Consider the following 19,508-nt stretch of genomic DNA (forward strand, 5'->3'; position numbering starts at 1 on the left):
CATTTACTTGAAGCACATACTGTAAGTTTGCTGTGCAAGCTGTTGGTGCACGCTGCAGCTTTGATGATGTAGCATGGTGCCCTACAGTGGCATGTTCACTCCCTGTCTGTCTGACACACTTACTCTTCTGTGTTTCTCACTGTCACAAGCTGCCTGCTTCTCTGTACTGAAAGAAGCTAAACTGCAGAGGCTTGCCACCTGCACCTGACTCCTCTGGATCTTCTGTACTTAAGAATGCAATGCCACCCACAGTGGATGAATGTCTGAAAGTAAGTACTGAAGTCAGCAAATGATAAGAAAACAAGCTAAGAGCTATAAGATGCCTGTGCCCACGTCAGTGCGAAAGCATCCTGTCTAGATCTCTGAGATTCTTGGCATGCTTCTTCCAGGTTGGTTTAGAAGAAGCATGTGAGCTGCTAGTGTCCATTGAGAACTTATGCTCAAAATTTTGACTGTCCTGCTCCTCGAATGCTGCCTGACTTGCTAGCGCCACTTTTTTGATGGTGTCCATCACTGCTAAAGTAAAATGTTGAAGACCCGAGATCTTGGCTGAGTTAGTCTGAGAGTAGGTATGACGATGCAGGAGACTGGTGGTTGACCATTCTGAGGTGTGTTGGGGAGGTTGATGGCCATGGAGCATGTAGGGCCATTGTGCAGAAAAGGCAGTGTCATGAAGGGAGAGACATTCAGTGAACAGCCCCCATCAGATACTGCTTTGTATTATCTGTCAGGATTATGGACAGTCTTGTTTGTTGCTGGAAGAGAGGAGAATTGGAAGTGCAATGTGAATAGGATGAATTAAGTTGTTTGTCAAAAGCAAGTTCTTCTTGATATCAAAAGACTAAATATTTTATTTCTTTCCCTGTTTAGTTATTCTCATCATCATTTACTCTCCCCAAGCCATTCAGAGGAACATCCTGAACAATGCCTAAATAGTACTGTTCCCCATTAATATAATGGCTGAGGTTGTTTCCTATAAACATTGAGTAATGCTGGGAGTATAGGTGCTGGAAGAGAGGAGTCATACATTCTATTTTTCATAAAGGTACTGGATGATGCTTTGATTTTATCTCAGTGATGAAAATCCTGCAGGTATTGCAGCTCTCTCTGAAACTTTGGGAAATTCTACGTACTTGCATTTGGCTCTGAAATTCACCATATTGCTTTTATTGGATCTCAATTTTGATTGATGGATTGTCAAGGGATGACATGTCTAGGAGCTTCTCTTAATCTTTTGTCATGACTTTGGTAGGGTACCGCAGAAAGAATTGTGAAAGGGTAGTAAAATCTGCTGTTTGTTCTTTTCCTTTGATGCAGAATAGATAATTCCTACCAGGTTCACTTAAACATAGTTACCAAACCATTGAGTGTAAGCTAAATCTACTCTGAATAATAAAGGTACCAGTCTTACCTTCATATCTAACATTCCAAGATACAGCAATGTTCAGTAACATGAACCAACCCCAATACAAACTTATGTGATCAACCTACACCATTGTAATTACTAAATGGAACATATCCACCTTCTGAGTGAAATTCAGAGACACTAGTTTTGCAATACTAACTTTGTCTAAAAAATAGAATTACTTATGCAGTTGCTTTAATCTTTTGCTACATCAAAGATGTCAAAATGGTAATTCAAGCATTTCAGATTTTAATGACACTGCTTCTCACTTAATTGTGGTTTTTAGTTTTAAATTGGGGTCAGCAAATACCTAATAATCAATCTCACAAAAAAAAAGTCTGGAACACTCAGCCTGTTCTAGAATACTTCTATAATAGTTGAACAAGCACCTTGAAAGATAGAGGAAATATTAGGCAACAAGCCAAAATAAAAAAAAGCATTGAATACTTAACCTAAGAAACATTCTTAGGAGCATCTGCTTCATCGTGATCTTGATTCTGAGAGGTAAGTTTAAAAATGAAAAAAATACAATCTTAACAGAGCAACTGGAAGTTTCACTTCCCAAAAAGTGTAAAACCAAAATGCACTGAAATTGGGTGAAAGCAGTGTTTTGGTTCCTTCTTGGTAGTCCTACAACTCCCTCATAACTGCATTGTGGATGTACCTACAGCAAATGGATTACAGAACCCCAAAAAGGCAACTTGTCACCACCTTCTCAAGGACATTAGAAACTAGCCCAGCTATGAATAAAAGCGAAAAAACTCTGTTTGTCTATAAGCAATATATATCAAAACTAGCCTCTTTGTGGTATAGAAGTTGAGTATTGCCAGAAAATGGGACATGCTATCAAAACTTCTCATCTTGTATTTGGCAGGACATACATATGAATTCTGAATTCTAAGAGAGCAATAGAGACAGGGCCTTACTTTTGAATGTATATAGCATTTAGTAAAGCTTAACTGACCCACACTGTGAACTGACTGGTAATCTTAAATTGCTTGTTAATGTAATTTGTAGCATGCGTGGGATTGTTCAGCAAGTGATGTTCAGTCACAGAAACACAGCTGACATTAAACATTGTGTTTTGAGTTTTGAACTAAACAAAAGCATTGGGGCACAGTTTCTCACTGCATTCTCTATGTCATTGGTTGAGATTATCAGAGTCAACCTGACAACCAGTCAGTCTATTTTCTGTTGCACAGCACCAAATTTCAAAGCGAGCAACTTACATTCTTGTGCTTGAAGAGTGCAAGATGAAAAGTTTGGAAAGCATTTCTCTTTTTTTTCAAAAACTAATGGACAGAGTTTTTTAAAAATGCAGTACACAAATAAGATACGGCCTAAGGAAGAAGTAATTCACTCTTGGTGAGGGTGTGGATTCAGATCCAGGAATTTTTGAAAGCACTTGTTAACAATGTGAAACAATTTGTTAAAAATAATTATATAAGTTTTATTTAGAAAACTTATAATTGCTTTAGAATATTGTGGATTATCTCAGCAGCTGTGGTGCAATTTGTCACAGCTGATCAAATGGGGTCAGAGTTTTCAGAGCAGATTGTTGGATGTGGATTGGCTGAAGCCTCTTTAGTGCAATGGAAGCACTTTTTTTTTCTTTCTAGCTTTGTATTTAAAGTATATTAATCAAGCATAGAAAAGCCTCAAGAAAGAGCTGTGTCATTGTAACAACATTGAATTGACTCAGCATGATAGAGGTATATGCTCCACTGTATACGTTCAGTAGAATACTGCTTTGTCACACCACCTTAACATTCTTCAACATTGTTTTTAAAAGAAATCCAGGATTTGATCCATATATTCAACAGAAAAAAAATCAGTTCTTCCATACCCTAACTACGCACCAAGTTTTATTGAAATCCACCATTAGTTTCTGAGATATATGGTTCATAGTCAAAGAGAGTAACAGGTGCAAATATTATGATAAAGTAACTATAATCATCATGTCAGTGCCTGATATTCTGCAGCTGCTGATGCAAATAACCAGCATGTTATAGTGAGATTCAAAAAATAACTTCTTTCTTCTCTGATGAGAAAAAGCAGGCAGGTTCCAACAGTCTGCTTCACTGCATGAAAACAAAGTTTCTGGAAATTTACTCTATTCACCACCCCCAATATTGACATTCCCCAGTTATCCCAGCATGGCTGCAGGATAGTTTCAATTCTGTACATCTCTGTAAATGCAGTGAGAATAAGCAGAGTGTGAATGAGACTAAGTAGAGGAACTACTTGCAAAAAGATAGCACGGGGATTTGAAAGTAAGCTGAGGGAATCAGTGATGCAGGCGAGAGAGAGAGAGAGAGAGAGAGAACTTCTTCCATATATTCATCCCAGAGATACATTATGTACCCACAAGGTAGCTAACCATAGTTTAGAAACTTCTAGTCAATTTCTTAGTTAACAAAATGTGTTTACACATGCCTTATAGCACCCTTTTTCTCAATTTCAGAACTGACTTTGGGGGCCTGCAAATGATTAATTAGCATATATTTGGGAATAGTGATCAACCTATTCTGAGACTGTAGCCAGTTGAGGGGATGGGTCAGTTTCTTGCACATTTATTCTTAAACAAATGTAGGAATTGTGGGAATTGATTGGGCGCTGAATAGAATTGATACTTGACATTCTCATACCTTTGCAATGATTTGGACAATTTTTAGCAAAAGATGCTAATAAAACCAGCAAAACCAATATAACTTCCACCTCTGTGTCCATTTATCTGATGCCATCAACACTGCTCTTACTCACTTGTGCTCAGAGGGCAAATGAAATACCAAATCATTTTTAAATCCTGCATGAATGTCTGGCTGTATTACTAGAGAAGATAGCATTATATGGGGTCTCATTACAAGGATTTTCCATATCCCTCTTCTTGATTCATAACTTGGAATCATCTGATGGATGAAAAGAACAGAGAAGTGATAAAGATTATGAAGTAGCTAACATGACAAGTACATTATTTTGCTATGCCATGTATGTTCCTGTTATGGAGTGATTGAAGTTCAATTCCTGTTATGGAAGCAGTAAATAATGGTTGACAATGTGATTAAATTGAAAAGTTGACTACATATTGTCAGCTTGGATGAGAATGTCCTGCTTCTTCTGAACTATTACCCTATTACCCTAGGATTTGATGAGGGAATCTAGAATATTGAGGGAATGAGTTGGTCTAATGTGGCTTTAGCCCTCTCCTATGGGCATTCTTTTCCAGAAGAAACAAACTATTCACTGGAGCTGAGCAATCTGCCACATAAATGAGCCCAGTACATATGCCATGTACATTGGCATGAACACAAATGACAGTGTTTTAATAAATGGCAGAGTTGTCAGGGATCAGTTTTATGCTTGGCACGAAAAAGCAAAGGATGATGCAATGAAATCTTCTGGCTGACTAATAACCAGTCAGGTATAGCTTCTGGAGACAAAAAGAAAGACTGCAGATGGTGGAATCCGAGATAGAGAAGCACGAGGCTGCAAGAACACAGCAAGCCAGACAGCATTAGGAGGTGGAGAAGTCAATGTTTTGGGTGTGGCCCTTCTTCACGACTGGGTGTATGTGTGTAAGGAGAAGCTGCAAATAAAGGGGGTGGGGAGAGAGCAGGTGGGCAAGGCAGGTGAATCTACCGCTACCTCACCACCCTGTCCCAACCCCTTTATCTGCAGCTCCATGTACATCCACCCCCCAGTGCTGAAGGAATATCACACCTGAAACGTTGACTTCTCCACCTCTTGATGCTGCTGTATTCTTGCAGACTTTTGCTTGTTGACCAGATATAGCTTCCAAGCAAGTGGCATAACATATTCTGCACAATTAAAAAAAAATGTATTGGGGGCATTGCCTACCCTAACATATCTGGTGAGGTTACTGAATCTCTCGCAGCACCTCAGGTAGGTAATGTAGTACATGCTGCTGGCAATTATTTACCTGACAGCTTCTTGTTCATCACATGAACAAAAACATCTTTTTTTGTTTTCCAAGCTTGGTCTAATAGGATCTCCATTCCTGCATCCCTCAACATGATTTCCCTGTCACTCTCTCATCCACTTATTTGCATTCCTCTGAGGCTCAATAATGTTGTCGCTCCTCTTGAAGTTGAAACATTAAATGTTACTTGATGTTTCTTGCAGTCCTGGCGTGTGGTTTATGGTTCCTCAGAAGATTTAGTTTCCTACCCGAGACATCACGCAGTTCATCCACAATATGTAAATAAAGCTAAACACAGAAACCCAACTGTTTCAGTGTTCAAAGATTCAATTGGAAAGTAGTTCTCTCTCACATGCTGCCTCAAAGCCTTCAAGTTAAAATTATGATTATGAAGTGAAATAATTAAAACCAAATTGGTAAACTCTGACTTTTTATTATTGAAAACAGAATGCTGCTTCAGAAAGCAAAGACACACACTAAACAAAACTAAATTTATGAGTGTTTAGAATAGGATTTCACCACATGGTGTAGGGTTGAACCATATAGACTAGAAAGTCACCTGAATTAGCTGGAGGCACAACAAGGGCGTTCCATTCAGTTGCATTACCTCAAATTGAAAAACTTAAAAAACAGCCCAGAATCACACCCTGCCCATGAACCATTAAAGCTGTTTGTTTGTAGATCCAGCATTGATCAATCATTACTCTACTAACTGAAACTACCACTAAAAGCACAGTGACTTATATTGTATATATTATTGAAATATTTCCTTCACCTGAGCGCTGCTGAATAAGTTGATTCTCAAATTATTTAGCATTTGAGACAAAACAGAAAATCAAAGGAAATAATCTTACCCAGCAAGGAGTACAATTATAAAAACTGAGATTTAAATAGCACCATCAATTTTGCAAAACATTGTCAAAATAAAATTGATTATAAGTCATTTTAGGGGCCTACTGGGACAGATGACCAAAACTTTGGTGGAAGTGGTTGATTTGAAAGAATGTTTTAAAGGGAAGAAAAATAGTAAATAGAGAGAATTAGACAGCGAATTCTACAGATAGAGCAATTCCAAGGTTCAGGCAGCTGATGATAATAGCAGTCAGTGGTAGAGCAAAGTTGCAGATTCTGCGCAAATAGGTAGAATTTGAGGAATCCAGGAATCCTGGTGATTATTATTAGCCTGGATGGAATAACAGAAGGAGGGAATGACAAACCATGGAAGGATTTGCCATCAAAGATGAGAATTGTAAATTGAGCCAGACCAGGAAACAGTGAATGTCAGCAAGCAGAGGTGTAATGGGAGAATGGTACATAGTACATTTTAGAACACGAGCCAAAAATTAGTTCAGGTTTATAGTGGTGGCAGGGACATACTTGGATGAAATTTCTACTAATTTCAGAGCTGGCCCTGAATTTGGGAGGGTGTGGAGGCAGGGTGCACTGGGCATTTAATTGTTTGGGATGGTGCCAATTACAGATAGTGGTGTCATCCCTCCCTCCTGCAGTGAATAAGTCCAAGACAGAAAGGCCTTCCCACTGTCACCAACGAAAGCCATTAAATAAGCAATTAATGTCCACTTAAAGGAATCACCCACCACTGCTACTATTCACCAAGTGGCAGTCACCAGAGAATCTGGAAAGCACACAATCCTGATCAAGGGACCCAATATCAGGAAGAGGAAAGCCTGCTGAGAGTCATCCCTCTCCTTGCCTGCAACCTTCACTCCATGACACTTGACCTGTCCTGACTCACCTGTGTCCTGGGTCCCTACCAATCCTGGGCTGCTCCCCCAAAATTCATGCCCATCATTTGGATTCAATCCACCCTGAATGTTAGGCAAGCAGTGGTAACAAATTAAATATATTCGAATGTCATCAGGTAAAGCTGGATATTGCTTAATATTCTTCTAGAACACAGTAATTTGCCATGTTATGATTCTTTGGTGCAGCATATAGAAAGGACATAGGAGGAAGTGAAAGAATATTTTCCTGAAGTTAGAAGGTTAAGGGGCGATCTGATCAAAATATTAACAGAAAAAAGCAGGGCAGATAAATTTTTCCCATTCATTGAGGGTCATAGAGCAAGGAGGCTTGGTCTGAGAATTAGAGCCATACTGTTCAGGAGAGCTGTAGGGAAGCACTTTTACAAACAAAGGGTGGTAGATGTTTAGAAATCTCTTCCACAAACAGAAGTGAATGTTGGGTCAGTTGTTAATTTTAAATCTGGGATAGGTTTTATTAAGCAAAGGTATTAAGAGATATGGGCCAAAAGCAGGTATATGGATGAGCAATGATTTCATGGAATGGTAGAATAAAATCAAGGGGCTGAATGGCTGATTCCTGTTCCTATGTTTATGTCTAGACAGGGAAGAACATTAGATTAAATTAGGCCTGACGGGCAGGATAAGAGAAGTGGTAAAGGCAGCTTTATAAAAATTCGCTTGTGGGACATGGGTCCCACTGGCCCACCTGCATCTATTGCTAGTCCGAGCCTGCCTTGGAGAAAGTGGATGGGACCTGCCTTTTAAACCGCTGCAATCTATGTGTTGTAGATAGACCACAATGCCCTTATGGTGGGAATTCCAGGATATTGATCCAGCAACAATGAATGAACGGCAATATGTTTCTAAGTTTAAAACAATAATTCATTTGTGGGATGCCATTAGGGAGGGAATTCCAAGAATTTTACCCAACGATAGTGAAGGAATGGCAATATATTTCCAAGTCAGGATGGTGAATGTCTTGGCGGGATATTGAGGTGGTGGTGTTCCCATTATATCTGCTACCCTTGACCTTTTCGATGAAAGTGGTCATGGAAGTGGTTTGGAAGATGCTGTCTGAGAATCTTTGGTGAATTTCTGCCGTGCATCTTGTAGATAGCACACACTGCCGCTACCGAGTGTTGGTGATGGAGGGAGTGGATGCTTGTGGATGAAATGCCAATCAGGTGGGCTGCTTTGTTCTGGATAGTGTCAAGCTTTTTGAGTGTTGCTTGGGCTGCAGCCATCCAGACAAGTGGTGAGTATTCCATCACACTCCTGACTTGTACTTTGTAGACAAGTGGACAGGCTTTGGGGAGTCAGGAGGTGAGTTACTCGCTGCAGTATTCCTAGTCTCTGACCTGCTCTTGTAGCCATTGTGTTATGTGGTGAGTCCAGTTGAGTTTCTGGTCCATGATAACCCCCAGGATGTTGACAGTGGGGGGTTCAGTGATGGTAACACCATTGAATGTCAAGAGACAGTGGTTAGATTGTTTCCTATTGGTGATGGTGGCGAGTGTTACTTGCCACCCATCAGCCCAAAATTGGATATTGTCTGGATCTTGTTTCATTTGAATATGGACAGTTTCAGGATCTGAGGAGCTGCGAATGGTGCGGAAGATTGTGCAACCATTTGCAAATATTTCCACTTCTGACCTTAGGATGGAGGGAAGGTCATTGATGAAACAGCTTAAGATGGTTGGGTCTAGGATACTGCCTGAGGAACTCCTGCAGAGATGTCCTGGAGTTGAGATGACTGACCTGTAAAAACCACAACCATCTTCCTATGTATCAGGCACGACTCTAACCACCAGAGTGTTTGCTCCCGGATTCCCATTGATTCCAGTTTTGCCAGGGCTCCTCAATGCCACACTCAGTCAAATGCAATCTTGATGTCAAGGGCTGCTACTCTCATCTCACCTCTGGAATTCAGCTCTTTTGTCCATGTTTGAACCAAGGCTGTAATGTGGTCTGGAGCAGAGTGGTCCTGGTGGAACTCAAACTGGGTGTCACTGAGCAGGTTATTGCTGAGCAGGTGTTGCTTGATAGCACTGTTGAAGATACCTTCTATCACTTTACTGATGATCAATAGTAGACTCAAGGGGTAGTAATTTGCCGGGTTGGATTTGTCTTGCTTTTTATGTCTAGGACCTACTTGGGCAATTTTCCACATTGTTGGGTAGATGCCAATGTTGAAACTGCATTGGAACAACTTAGCTAAGGGAGAGGCAAGTTCTGGAACACAAGTCTTCAGTATTATTGCTGGAACGTTGTCAGGGCCTGTAGTCTTTGCAGTATCTAGAGTGTCCAACCATTTCTTGATATCACATGGAGTGAATCAAATTGGTTGAAGACAGGTGTCTGGGGCCACTAGAGGAGGCCAAGATAGGTCATCCACTCAGCATCTCTGGTTGAAGATTGCTGCAAATGTTTCATTCTTTCCTTTTGCACCAACCTGCTGGGCTCTTCCATCATTGAGGATGGAGTATTTGTGGAGCCTCCTCCTCCTCCAGTGAGTTATTTAATTATCCACCAGCATTCACTCAGTTGATGCCAGGAGATCCGTCTGGTTTCATATCTTTGAGGCTGTGTAGTGATTGGTACAACTAAATGGCTTGCATTTCAGAGGGCAATTGAGAGTCAAGCACATTGCTATGGGTCTGGAGTCACATATAGACAGACCAGGTAAGGACAGCAGATTTCATTCCCTGAAGGGCATTGGTGAACCAGATGGATTTTTCTGACAATTGACTATGATTTCATGGTTATCAGTAATTCTTAATTTCAGTTTTTTAAATTGAATTCAAATTCCACCATCTGCCATGGTGAGATTCGAACCAGTGTCCCCATAACATTACCTGGATCCCTGGATGAATAGTCGAGGCAATAATACTTGCAGGTGATGGTATTCCTATGTATATGCTGCCCTTGCACTTCCAGGTGTGAATGCTTGTGGGTTTGGAAGAAAAATATCTCAGCAGCCTTGGAGAATTCCTGCAATGCATCTTGTAGATAGTACACACTGCTGCTACTGAGCATTGGTGGTGAAAGGAGTGGATGATTGTGGATGTGATACCATCTGACACAATCCTGACTAATGCCTTGTCGATGGCACAGACTTTGGGGAGTTAGGAATTAAGTTACTCTCCACAGTAATCCTAGCCTCTGATCTGCTCTCATAGCCACTGTGTTTATGTGACAAGTCTAGTTGAGCTTCTGGCCAATGTTAACCCTCAGGATGTTGATAATGGGGAATTCATTGTTTGCAACATTGAATGTCAAGGGGCATTGGTTAGATTGCTTCTTATTGGAGATGGACATTGCCTGGCCGTTGTGTAACGCAAATGTTACTTGGTCATGATGACACATAAGTCCATAAAGATGTATTTGGAAGTCAGACTAACTCTTTACTGAATGAGTAATTTTTCTACACAACAACACAGATAATAACCAATCATTCCTTAACAGAATGATCAATAATTCTGTAAGGTTATAATGTACTGAATGAACAATAACTCCAATCAGTTATACACAACAAAACTTTAACCTGTGAGAAAGCAACTATGTGAACTCATAGCAAAAAAATGTGTTGAATAAACAGGAACTTTGCATAATTTCACAGAATGCAACCCTAGTATTCTTGGGATATAGACATTCACTGGTAAGGCCAAGATTTATCTTCCATCCCAAGAAGCCGTTCAGAAAGTGGTAGTCAGTATACTCTCAAATTGTTGCAACCCACTGTGGTATTAATAAACCATCATTGCAGTAAAGTAGGAAATTCCATAATTTTGACCCAGTTTTTGTGACTTTGTAGTGATATAAGCCCAAGTCAGAATGGTTTGTAATTAAAGTGTATCACTTGTAAGTGATAATGTTTCCTCTGCAGCTGTGGTCCTCATTCTACTAAGGAAATTTGGAGTAATGCATTGAATATACTATACCTACTGAATTAACTATGCAATTGCTCATCAATTGATGAACTAACCTGAATAATATGTGGATACTTTGGAGAAAACAAAAAGGTAAAGAGATGAAAAACATTTTAAAGTTTCAATGCTAGTATATTGAAGATCATAAGGAATTGCCCAATTAGAAACCAACATGCAGCATTGTTAGTGCATATCACACACCCATACCCTTTGTATATCTTACATACTTATTATTTCAGGTATTGTATCTTAGCCTCTTATTACCTGTACATCAATAGAAAATGGAGTATCAAGGTCTTATGTTTCTACATTTCTCTATCTGTTGATGTATTCACACCACAAAACTTTTCTGATCAAGATAGCAATCAGTTTCTACACTTCAATTAATACGTGAGAAACATAGCAACTCAGCAAAGGTGTTACTTTCTATTTTGCCTCCTTCTGGGGATCAGATGCAAAGGAACGCTTCGATACTTCACAGCATTTTTACCTCGGATCTACAAATCAATAGATTCCAGGAACTTTATCCTGTGTGGCTGCTGACTCTGGTATTTTAGTATTGCCACAATGCATCATTCCAAACATCCCAGACATGTTCTAATTAATGTAGTATATAGTGTCCATTTAAATGGACATCTTAAAAACAAAACTAAAGAAACTCAGTTGCAATCTTAGAGAATAGAAAGTAAACATTCTTTGATTTTTATTTCTTCTAGGCAGGGAAGTTTGATGTTGTACCAACAGTTATTAATATTGCTGCAGCCCTCACATCTATTGGAGTTGTAAGTACTTTCAAGTTTTCTTTCCATTTTATATACTAGTGGAGGTTTTGTGACTTTTGCTCAAGGTATAACTCAATATACATTTTTATATTGGAAAATGTATCAGTTCACATAATCCTAAGGTGAAACTGTGTTTAAACAATGATGTAAAGCCTAATTACTAAGTAAGTAAATACCTGAAGGCCAATTAGAATTCAATTCATAAGGGAGATTTGCAGATTGGTGAGTGCTGATAACTTTTTCGGTCCAGGTCAGAAATTGTCTGCATGATATGACTATCACACACTTTATCTATGATTTGATCATTTAAAATATTACGGGAAGAATTTGATCATTCCAAAAATAAATATCATCTGTGACACTCACTTTATTTAAGTAATGCTCTGAAACTCACTCGTTTAGAAAGGGAAATAGGAGTACAGTCTAAGTTAGAGTTGGAGACTTTGCATAGTTGACTTACTTGAATAGTTACCCAGAAAAGTTTAGACAGAAAAAAAACCCAAGGTTAACTCTTGGGTAACAGCGCCCCCACCAATGTAGATATATGGGACCACTACCTTGAAGATCCAGGACCACAGATACATAGGAACATCATCACTTGCAAGCTCCCCCCCATGACATACACCACCTTGAATTGGAACTATACTGCAATTCCTCCCTAACAATGCTGTGGGTGGACCTTGCGTCCCAAGAGCTCACTGCCAACCTCTCCAGGGAAATTAGAGATCAGTAGTAAATGCTAGTCTAGCATCAGTGCCCATATCCTAAGAGAATAAAAACAAATTACTTTTTTTTTCCTGAACTTAGGGTTCATTCCTGTGTGACTGGATTTTGCTGACCTTCATGAACAAGAATGATGTCTACAGTGCAAGAAAGTTTGAAGAGGTGAAAATTGAACTAATCAAACTCAGAGACATTTTCTGATGGAATTCCCTGAGATTGTTTGTAGCCTTCCCATTCTGGGAATAAGCAGTCTCTCCATAGCTGCTGTGATCAGCTAAGGGGAAAAGGTATCACTGGATGGAATTGTTTTCACACCATCTAGGAGTGCAACTCAGAACTGACAATTTCGGTGGCCTCACAATTTAGTACTTTTGATTCCAATGCGTTGTCTCACAGTGATGCAATTTTTCAGCTGAGAAATGAATTTAAAACCCAAGCAATCACCTCATGGACATAAAATGTTCTGTGACACCTTACAAAGGTGACACCTGGGGCCATTCTGTTGTGTTGGTTAATATTTTTGCTGGAATCAACACCATCAAAAAACAAACCAATTGTTCAGTTATTCATTCCTTTGCTGTGCACAAATTTGCTGCTGTGCTTACACAGCAATAATGATTGTACTTCAAAAACAATTGACTGTGAAGTACATTGGGATGTTGAATAAGAAGGTTTTGAAGGGATATGGGCCAGGTGCTGGCAAATTGGACTAGATTAGGTTGGGATATCTGGTCAGCACGGATGGGTTGGACTGAAGGGTCTGTTTCCGTGCTGTACACCTCCATGACTCTGACTCTATGTCCTGAAGATATGGCATTTCAAAGTATTTCACCTTTCAGTTTTTTAAATGTCCATCTGAATCAATAAGTGCACCTTTTAGTTGTAAGGTGACATCTCCAACAATGCAGCATTCCTTGGGTAGAACCCTCATGCTGATCTAGACTAAATAGAGATAGAATTCAGATCTTTTCTCACAACCCATTCACATAAGGTGTATAGGGTGGCAATAATTACCCATGTGGCAGTGAAAAGTCTCAGCTAGATTTCTGAGGAATGCAGAGAACAGTTTTGCTCTGAGGGGAAAGCAATAACAAAAAGTGACCTCCAGGTTATCAGTGTCCTCCAAGTGGTTACATCACAATTAACCAAGATTGCCACCAGCTTTATGGTGCTTGGCATAGGGAAGTATTGGGGAAAGTAAACAAATGGCCTGAAGATTGCAATGTTTATAATATAGGGCTATTCTGTCATTCCTTCTATAGAACACAGGGAATCTTTCTTATTGTAGACTCAAGAGAAGGCTATTTAAATCACTGAGGAACAGTGCTGTACTTTGTCTCCAAACTGCAGGTATTCAAGTACACCCTATGTAAGGGCAGGAGGTGGAGAGTCATTTTGCTCAGTTAACTGGACAGCTGGTTTGCAAAGCAGAGTGATGCCAACAGCATGGATTATCCCTGCATTGGCTGAAGTTAGCATGAAGGATTCGCCTTTTCAGTCTCTTCCTGCCAGAGGTGTGGTGACCCTCAGGTTTAACCACCATCAGTATTCTCTTTGTAAAGTGAGAGCACCCTATCATCTAAGACTATGACAACTTTATTTTTACTGTGTTATGTTTCCATCCCTGTACTGCCAGCAAGGATTTCCATAGTTCCTGCAACTCAGAAGCTATTGTGTTTCATTGTGTATTTGACCATTTCAGAGTATCACATATCAATTTGGTTGTTAACTTAGGTAAAAGGCTGGCTAATAAATAAACATGAGAATCTATTCCAAATATTCCACAGGAGTCAAAATTAATCTTCAGAAAATTGTTTTATTTGTGTCTGCTAGTCTAATTCAGCCTCATGACCAGAGATTATCTATGCTACTTGTTACTTTAAACATTGTCTTCCTCCAACAAAAACAAGTCTATGTGAATCTCTTGTGAATCTCTCCCATAATAAGCTCTTCCTTTTGTGATCACTTTGCTGGAAACCCAAGAAACATATCAATGCTGTTTGAAAACAGGGTACTCCATTTACATACAAAGTTATAAACATGTAACAATCTAATTTAAGTTGCAGTGAAATGTATCCTGATGCACAGTACTGTACCACAGCATTAACATCAGTTTTACACTCCAGGCATTCACTTCACATGAATACCCAACAATCACATCTAAACCCATAAATGCACCATTTATATCAAAATCTGTTATTACTTTGTGGGCGGCACGGTGGCTAGCACTGCTGTCTCACAGCGCCAGAGACCCGGGTTCAATTCCCGACTCAGGCGACTGACTGTGTGGAGTTTGCACATTCTCCCCGTGTCTGCGTGGGTTTCCTCCGGGTGCTCCGGTTTCCTCCCACAGTCACAAAGATGTGCGGGTCAGGTGAATTGGCCATGCTAAAGTGCCCGTAGTGTTAGGTTAAAGGTAAATGTAGGGGTATGGGTGGGTTGCGCTTCGGCGGGTCGGTGTGGGCTTATTGGGCCGAAGGGCCTGTTTCCACACTGTAAATAATCTAAATCTAATCTACTTATTCATTTAACTGGTTCAGATAATCTGACCAGTGTCATTAGCAATATTATGACAGATACCTTGTGATGAAACATACGTGCCCTTTTTTTTTAATGTTTATATAACGAAATGTTTTTTTTTCAAAAAAACGAAATTAGGAGTAGGAGGTCACTCAGTTGCACCAATATTCAGTAGAATCATGGATAATCTGATTACTACACATACCCACCTACTCCCTTTCATTCCCTTGTTAATCAAAAATCCATCCAAACCATCTGCTTTTAAAGTATTCAAAGACTTTTATTGCATTGATCTTTTAAGCAAAAGCATTCCAAAGTCTCAAGATTCTCATTAAGAAAAAAAAACTTCATCGCTATATAAAATATGCAAGTTTCTTTTTAAAACAGTGAGCCCTAGTTCTAGGTTCTCCTGCAGCCAGAGTAATTGTGACTAAAAATGCTAAAACTATAAGCCTTAAGACTTTGTGCTGTAATGTACGAAGCATTCATAATAAAATGGATAAAATCACTGGTGATTGAAAAGGAAATTAATGCGATTGAGGGGACAGATATCCACTCTGGTGAAGCAGAATCTGTATGGGTTGAGCTTAGAAACACCAACAGGCAGAAAATGGCAGTAGGGTTGTATATAGATCCGCAAACTGTGGTACTAATACTGGAGGTCACAGATCTAGACGTGTAAGCAATAAAGGTATGGCTGTAATTTTGGGTGACTTTAAATGCATATAGATTGGGCAAAGCAAATCAGTAGCAATATTGTAAAAGAGAAATTCTTGGACTGGTTACAGGATAGCTTTATGAATCAACACATTAAGGAACAAATGAGAGATAAGGCCATCCTTGACTGGACATTATGTTACAAGGAAGGAAAAATTGACCATCTAGTTGTGCATGAGCCAATAGGGAAGAGTGACCACAATAGGATAGAACTCTTCATTAAAGAGAGAGAGTGATGTAATTGTTTCTAAGACTACAGACCTGAACTTAAATAAAGGGAATTACAATAGTATGAGGCACGAGCTAGCTGTTAAATTGGGATTGTTCTTTAAAAGGATTATGGTAAACAGGTTATTGAAAATATTTAAAGACCACGTAGATGAACTGCAAAAGCTATTCATTCAAATCTATCATAAAAATAAAATGAGAAACATGGTCAGACCATGGAGAACAAGGAAATTAGCGATAGAACTAAATCCAAGGAAGAGGTGTACAAATTGGCCAAAAACAGCGTCAGACCTGATAAATGAGAAAAGTTTTAGGTTCAAGGGAGACAAATATACTGATTAAGAGGCAGAAAAATAGAGTACGAGTGTAAGCTTGCAAGAAACATACAGATAGTAAATGCCTCTATAGGTACGTGAAGAGAAAATGATTCTTAAAGATGAATACAGTCAGAAATGGGAATTTACAATGGAGAAAGAAGAAATAGCAGACCAATTAAATACACACTTGCATTCAGAAAGTTAGACAAATGATATCCTAAAAAAGTATGGAGGGAAAACACAGGGTTTAATGGGAAGGAGAAACTGAAAGAAATTAGTATTAATAGGGAAATAGTGTTGGGGAAACTAACACGATTGAAGGCAGATAAATCTTCAGGACCTGATAAACTTCATCCCAGAGTACTTAAGGAAGTAGCCCTACAAATAACAGATGCATGAATGGTCATCTTCCAAAACTCCATAGACTCTGGAAGAGTCCCTCTGAAATGGAAGGCAGCTAAAGTGAGGCAGAGAGAAATCAGCGAAATTATAGACTGATTAGCCTGACAAAGATAGTGGGTAAAAACAATGACTGCAGATGCTGGAAACGAGATTCTGGATTAGTGGTGCTGGAAGAGCACAGCAGGTCAGGCAGCATCCGAGGAGCAGTAAAATTGACGTTTCGGGCAAAAGCCCTTCCTGATGAAGGGCTTTTGCCCGAAACTTCAATTTTACTGCTCCTCGGATGCTGCCTGACCTGCTGTGCTCTTCCAGCACCACTAATCCAAAGATAGTGGGGTAAATGCTAGAGTCCATGATAAAAGATTTGACAGCAAAGCACTTAGAGAATAGTGACAAGATCAGACAGACTCAGCCTGGATTTACAAAGGGGAAGATATACTCGAGAAATGCTAAATTTTATTTTTTGAGGATGTAACTAGTCAGATGGAAAAGGGGGAGCCAGTGGACATGGTTTTCTTGAATTTTCAGAAGGCCTTTGGTGCGCTGAAATAAATTGCGAACTGGTTGGCAAAGGAAACAAAAAGCAGGGCTAAATGGGTCTTTTCCTAGGAGCCAGACAGTAATTAGTGAGATACCACAGGGATCAATACTTGAGCTCCAGCCAATCACAACATATTCATGATCTCGATGAGGAAACTACATGTCATATCTCCATGTTTGCAGATGACATAAAGCTGGGTTGGGAAGGTGAGCTGCAGGAAGGCTGCACAGATGCTTCAGCATAATTTGGATAAGCTGAACGAGTGTATAATGTGGATAAGTGAGATTATCCGTTTACCAAAAAAACAGGGAACTAGGTTATTACCTGGGAAAGGCAGAGAAGAAGAAGACCTGGGTATCCTTGTACACCAGTCACTAAAAGCACACAGGTGCAGGAGGTGTTAGAAGTTTTACCAGATGATCCCTAGGTTGAAGGAATCTGTAGAGGTCAAAACATTGAAGATTTTCAAGAAAAATGTAGATATAATTCTTAGGACTATAGGGATCAAAGGATATGGGGAGAAAGGAGGAACAGAGTCTTGAGGTGGAAAATTAGCCATCATCATATTGAATGGCGAAGCAGGTTTAAATGATAAATGGCCTACTCTTATATTCTATGTTTCTCAGTCAACATCCTTTCCACATGCAGCCTGTCAAGACCCCTCAGGATCTTGTACGTTTTAATCAAGTTGCTTCTTACTCTTCACACTATTCCTTACATCTTGCCAATCAGAAAAATGAACCATTTATTGCTTGCTCAGTTTCCTGTCAGCTAACCCAATTTTCTCTCTGTCAATATGCCACCTTGCAACCCATCAGCTTTCATTTTCCATAATAATCTTGGATGTGCCACCTAATCAAACGCTTTCTGGAAATGTGTACAACACATCCACTGGTTTCTCTTTAGCAATGGCATGCGTACTTTTCACATCAAAATGTCTATTTAATTTGGTCTTTACCTAAGCACTAATAAATATCATATTTAAGTGATTTCAATTTTCAAAAGAGAGACTAAATGGGGCTATAATTAGTACACTCATGAGATATCCAACTAAGATTCTTAAATAGAATAGAATATATCCTTTATTGTCACATATACTCCATTGTAGAAATACAGTGAAGAGCTTTCACAATGTCTGCCTCTTATGGCACCATCTTAGGTATAAGAACCGAGGAGCGGCATGGTGGTTCAATGGTTCGCACTGATGCCACACAGCACCAGGGTTTGATTCCAGCCTTAGGCGACCGTACGTGGAGTTGGCAGATTCTCCCTGTGTCTTCCTCCGGGTGATCCAGTTTCCTCCCAAAATCTAAAAATGTGCAGGTTAAGTGAATTGGCCATGGTAAATTGTCCCATAGAGTTCAGCGATGTGTAGATTTGGGTGTGATGTTCTCAGGAGGATCGGTGTGGACTTGTTGGGCCTTGGGGCCTGTTTCCACACTGTCGGGATTCAATTTAAAAAAAAGTTGCAAATCTTGCTTACAAAAAGGGAAAGAAAAATTAGTTGCATTACTTTACAGAGTTTAAAAAATAAGTGAGAAATAAGACATCGTCACAGGATTGACATTACAGTCAGGTAAAAAAAATTTCAAATAAACATTACATTGTAGCAGCTCTGCGCAGGGCCTCTGCATGTAGTCTTGCCTACTTTCCCCATTCATGTCACCAGAGTGGGACTTCATAATGCTACAGGAAAATCTGCTACCATGTCTACTCTCAAGCTATCTCAAAGCATTATACAGAAAAAATAGAAAATGAATTACTGTAATATCCATATAGCCATGTCCATTTAAGTATTCAAAGTATGAGCAAATCCTTGAACGGTAATTTAAAGTTAGGACAATCTTGCAACCATTACAAAGATTTACAAGTTAAAATCTCTCAGATTAAGTTGCACTTTTCCTGTTAAAACGTGCAATAGTTCTATTTGCATTTACTGATAAGGAAATGGTAATGAAGCATACACACACATACTCATAAAACGTTTTTTTACCTAATAGGTTATTAAAGAAAGGATTATGCTGGCAGTCAATGAGCATGGAGCTTCAGAACAAGAACTGAAAGCAATTCAAGCAGAAAATTGCAAACATTGTTGATTTCCATATTATGTTATCCATCTTGAAGTGGGATGCAGATAAGGTATACAAAAAAATGTTGAGAAGGATCTTGGGAATCAAATAAAGTAGACAAACACCCTGACCTTTCTTGGTTTCATTTGCAGGGTGAAAAGTTTTGTAA

General features: G+C 39.4%; 2 protein-coding genes across 3 annotated transcripts in view; one reads left to right on the forward strand and one right to left on the reverse strand.

Moving 5' to 3' along the window:
• Positions 1 to 19,466, forward strand: part of LOC122562601 (P2X purinoceptor 2-like) — a 75,416-nt gene extending 55,950 nt beyond the window's left edge. For both annotated transcript variants that reach the window (XM_043715580.2, XM_043715575.2), the window contains 3 exons: positions 11,757 to 11,822; positions 12,630 to 12,707; positions 19,271 to 19,466. In XM_043715580.2, coding sequence (XP_043571515.1) covers positions 11,757 to 11,822; positions 12,630 to 12,660 — 97 coding nt within the window. In that variant the 3' untranslated portion in view covers positions 12,661 to 12,707; positions 19,271 to 19,466. The remainder of the gene's footprint in view (positions 1 to 11,756; positions 11,823 to 12,629; positions 12,708 to 19,270) is intronic.
• The window catches only part of pole (polymerase (DNA directed), epsilon), a 160,005-nt gene continuing 157,599 nt past the window's right edge, over positions 17,103 to 19,508 (reverse strand). The window contains exon 50 of the transcript XR_006315365.2: positions 17,103 to 18,710. The gene's annotated coding sequence lies outside the window, so the exon portion shown is untranslated. The remainder of the gene's footprint in view (positions 18,711 to 19,508) is intronic.

The sequence above is a fragment of the Chiloscyllium plagiosum genome, unplaced genomic scaffold (genome assembly GCF_037043375.1).
Source record: "Chiloscyllium plagiosum isolate Xiang-an unplaced genomic scaffold, Cpla_swu_hap1 HiC_scaffold_24, whole genome shotgun sequence".
Classification (NCBI taxonomy): domain Eukaryota; kingdom Metazoa; phylum Chordata; class Chondrichthyes; order Orectolobiformes; family Hemiscylliidae; genus Chiloscyllium; species Chiloscyllium plagiosum.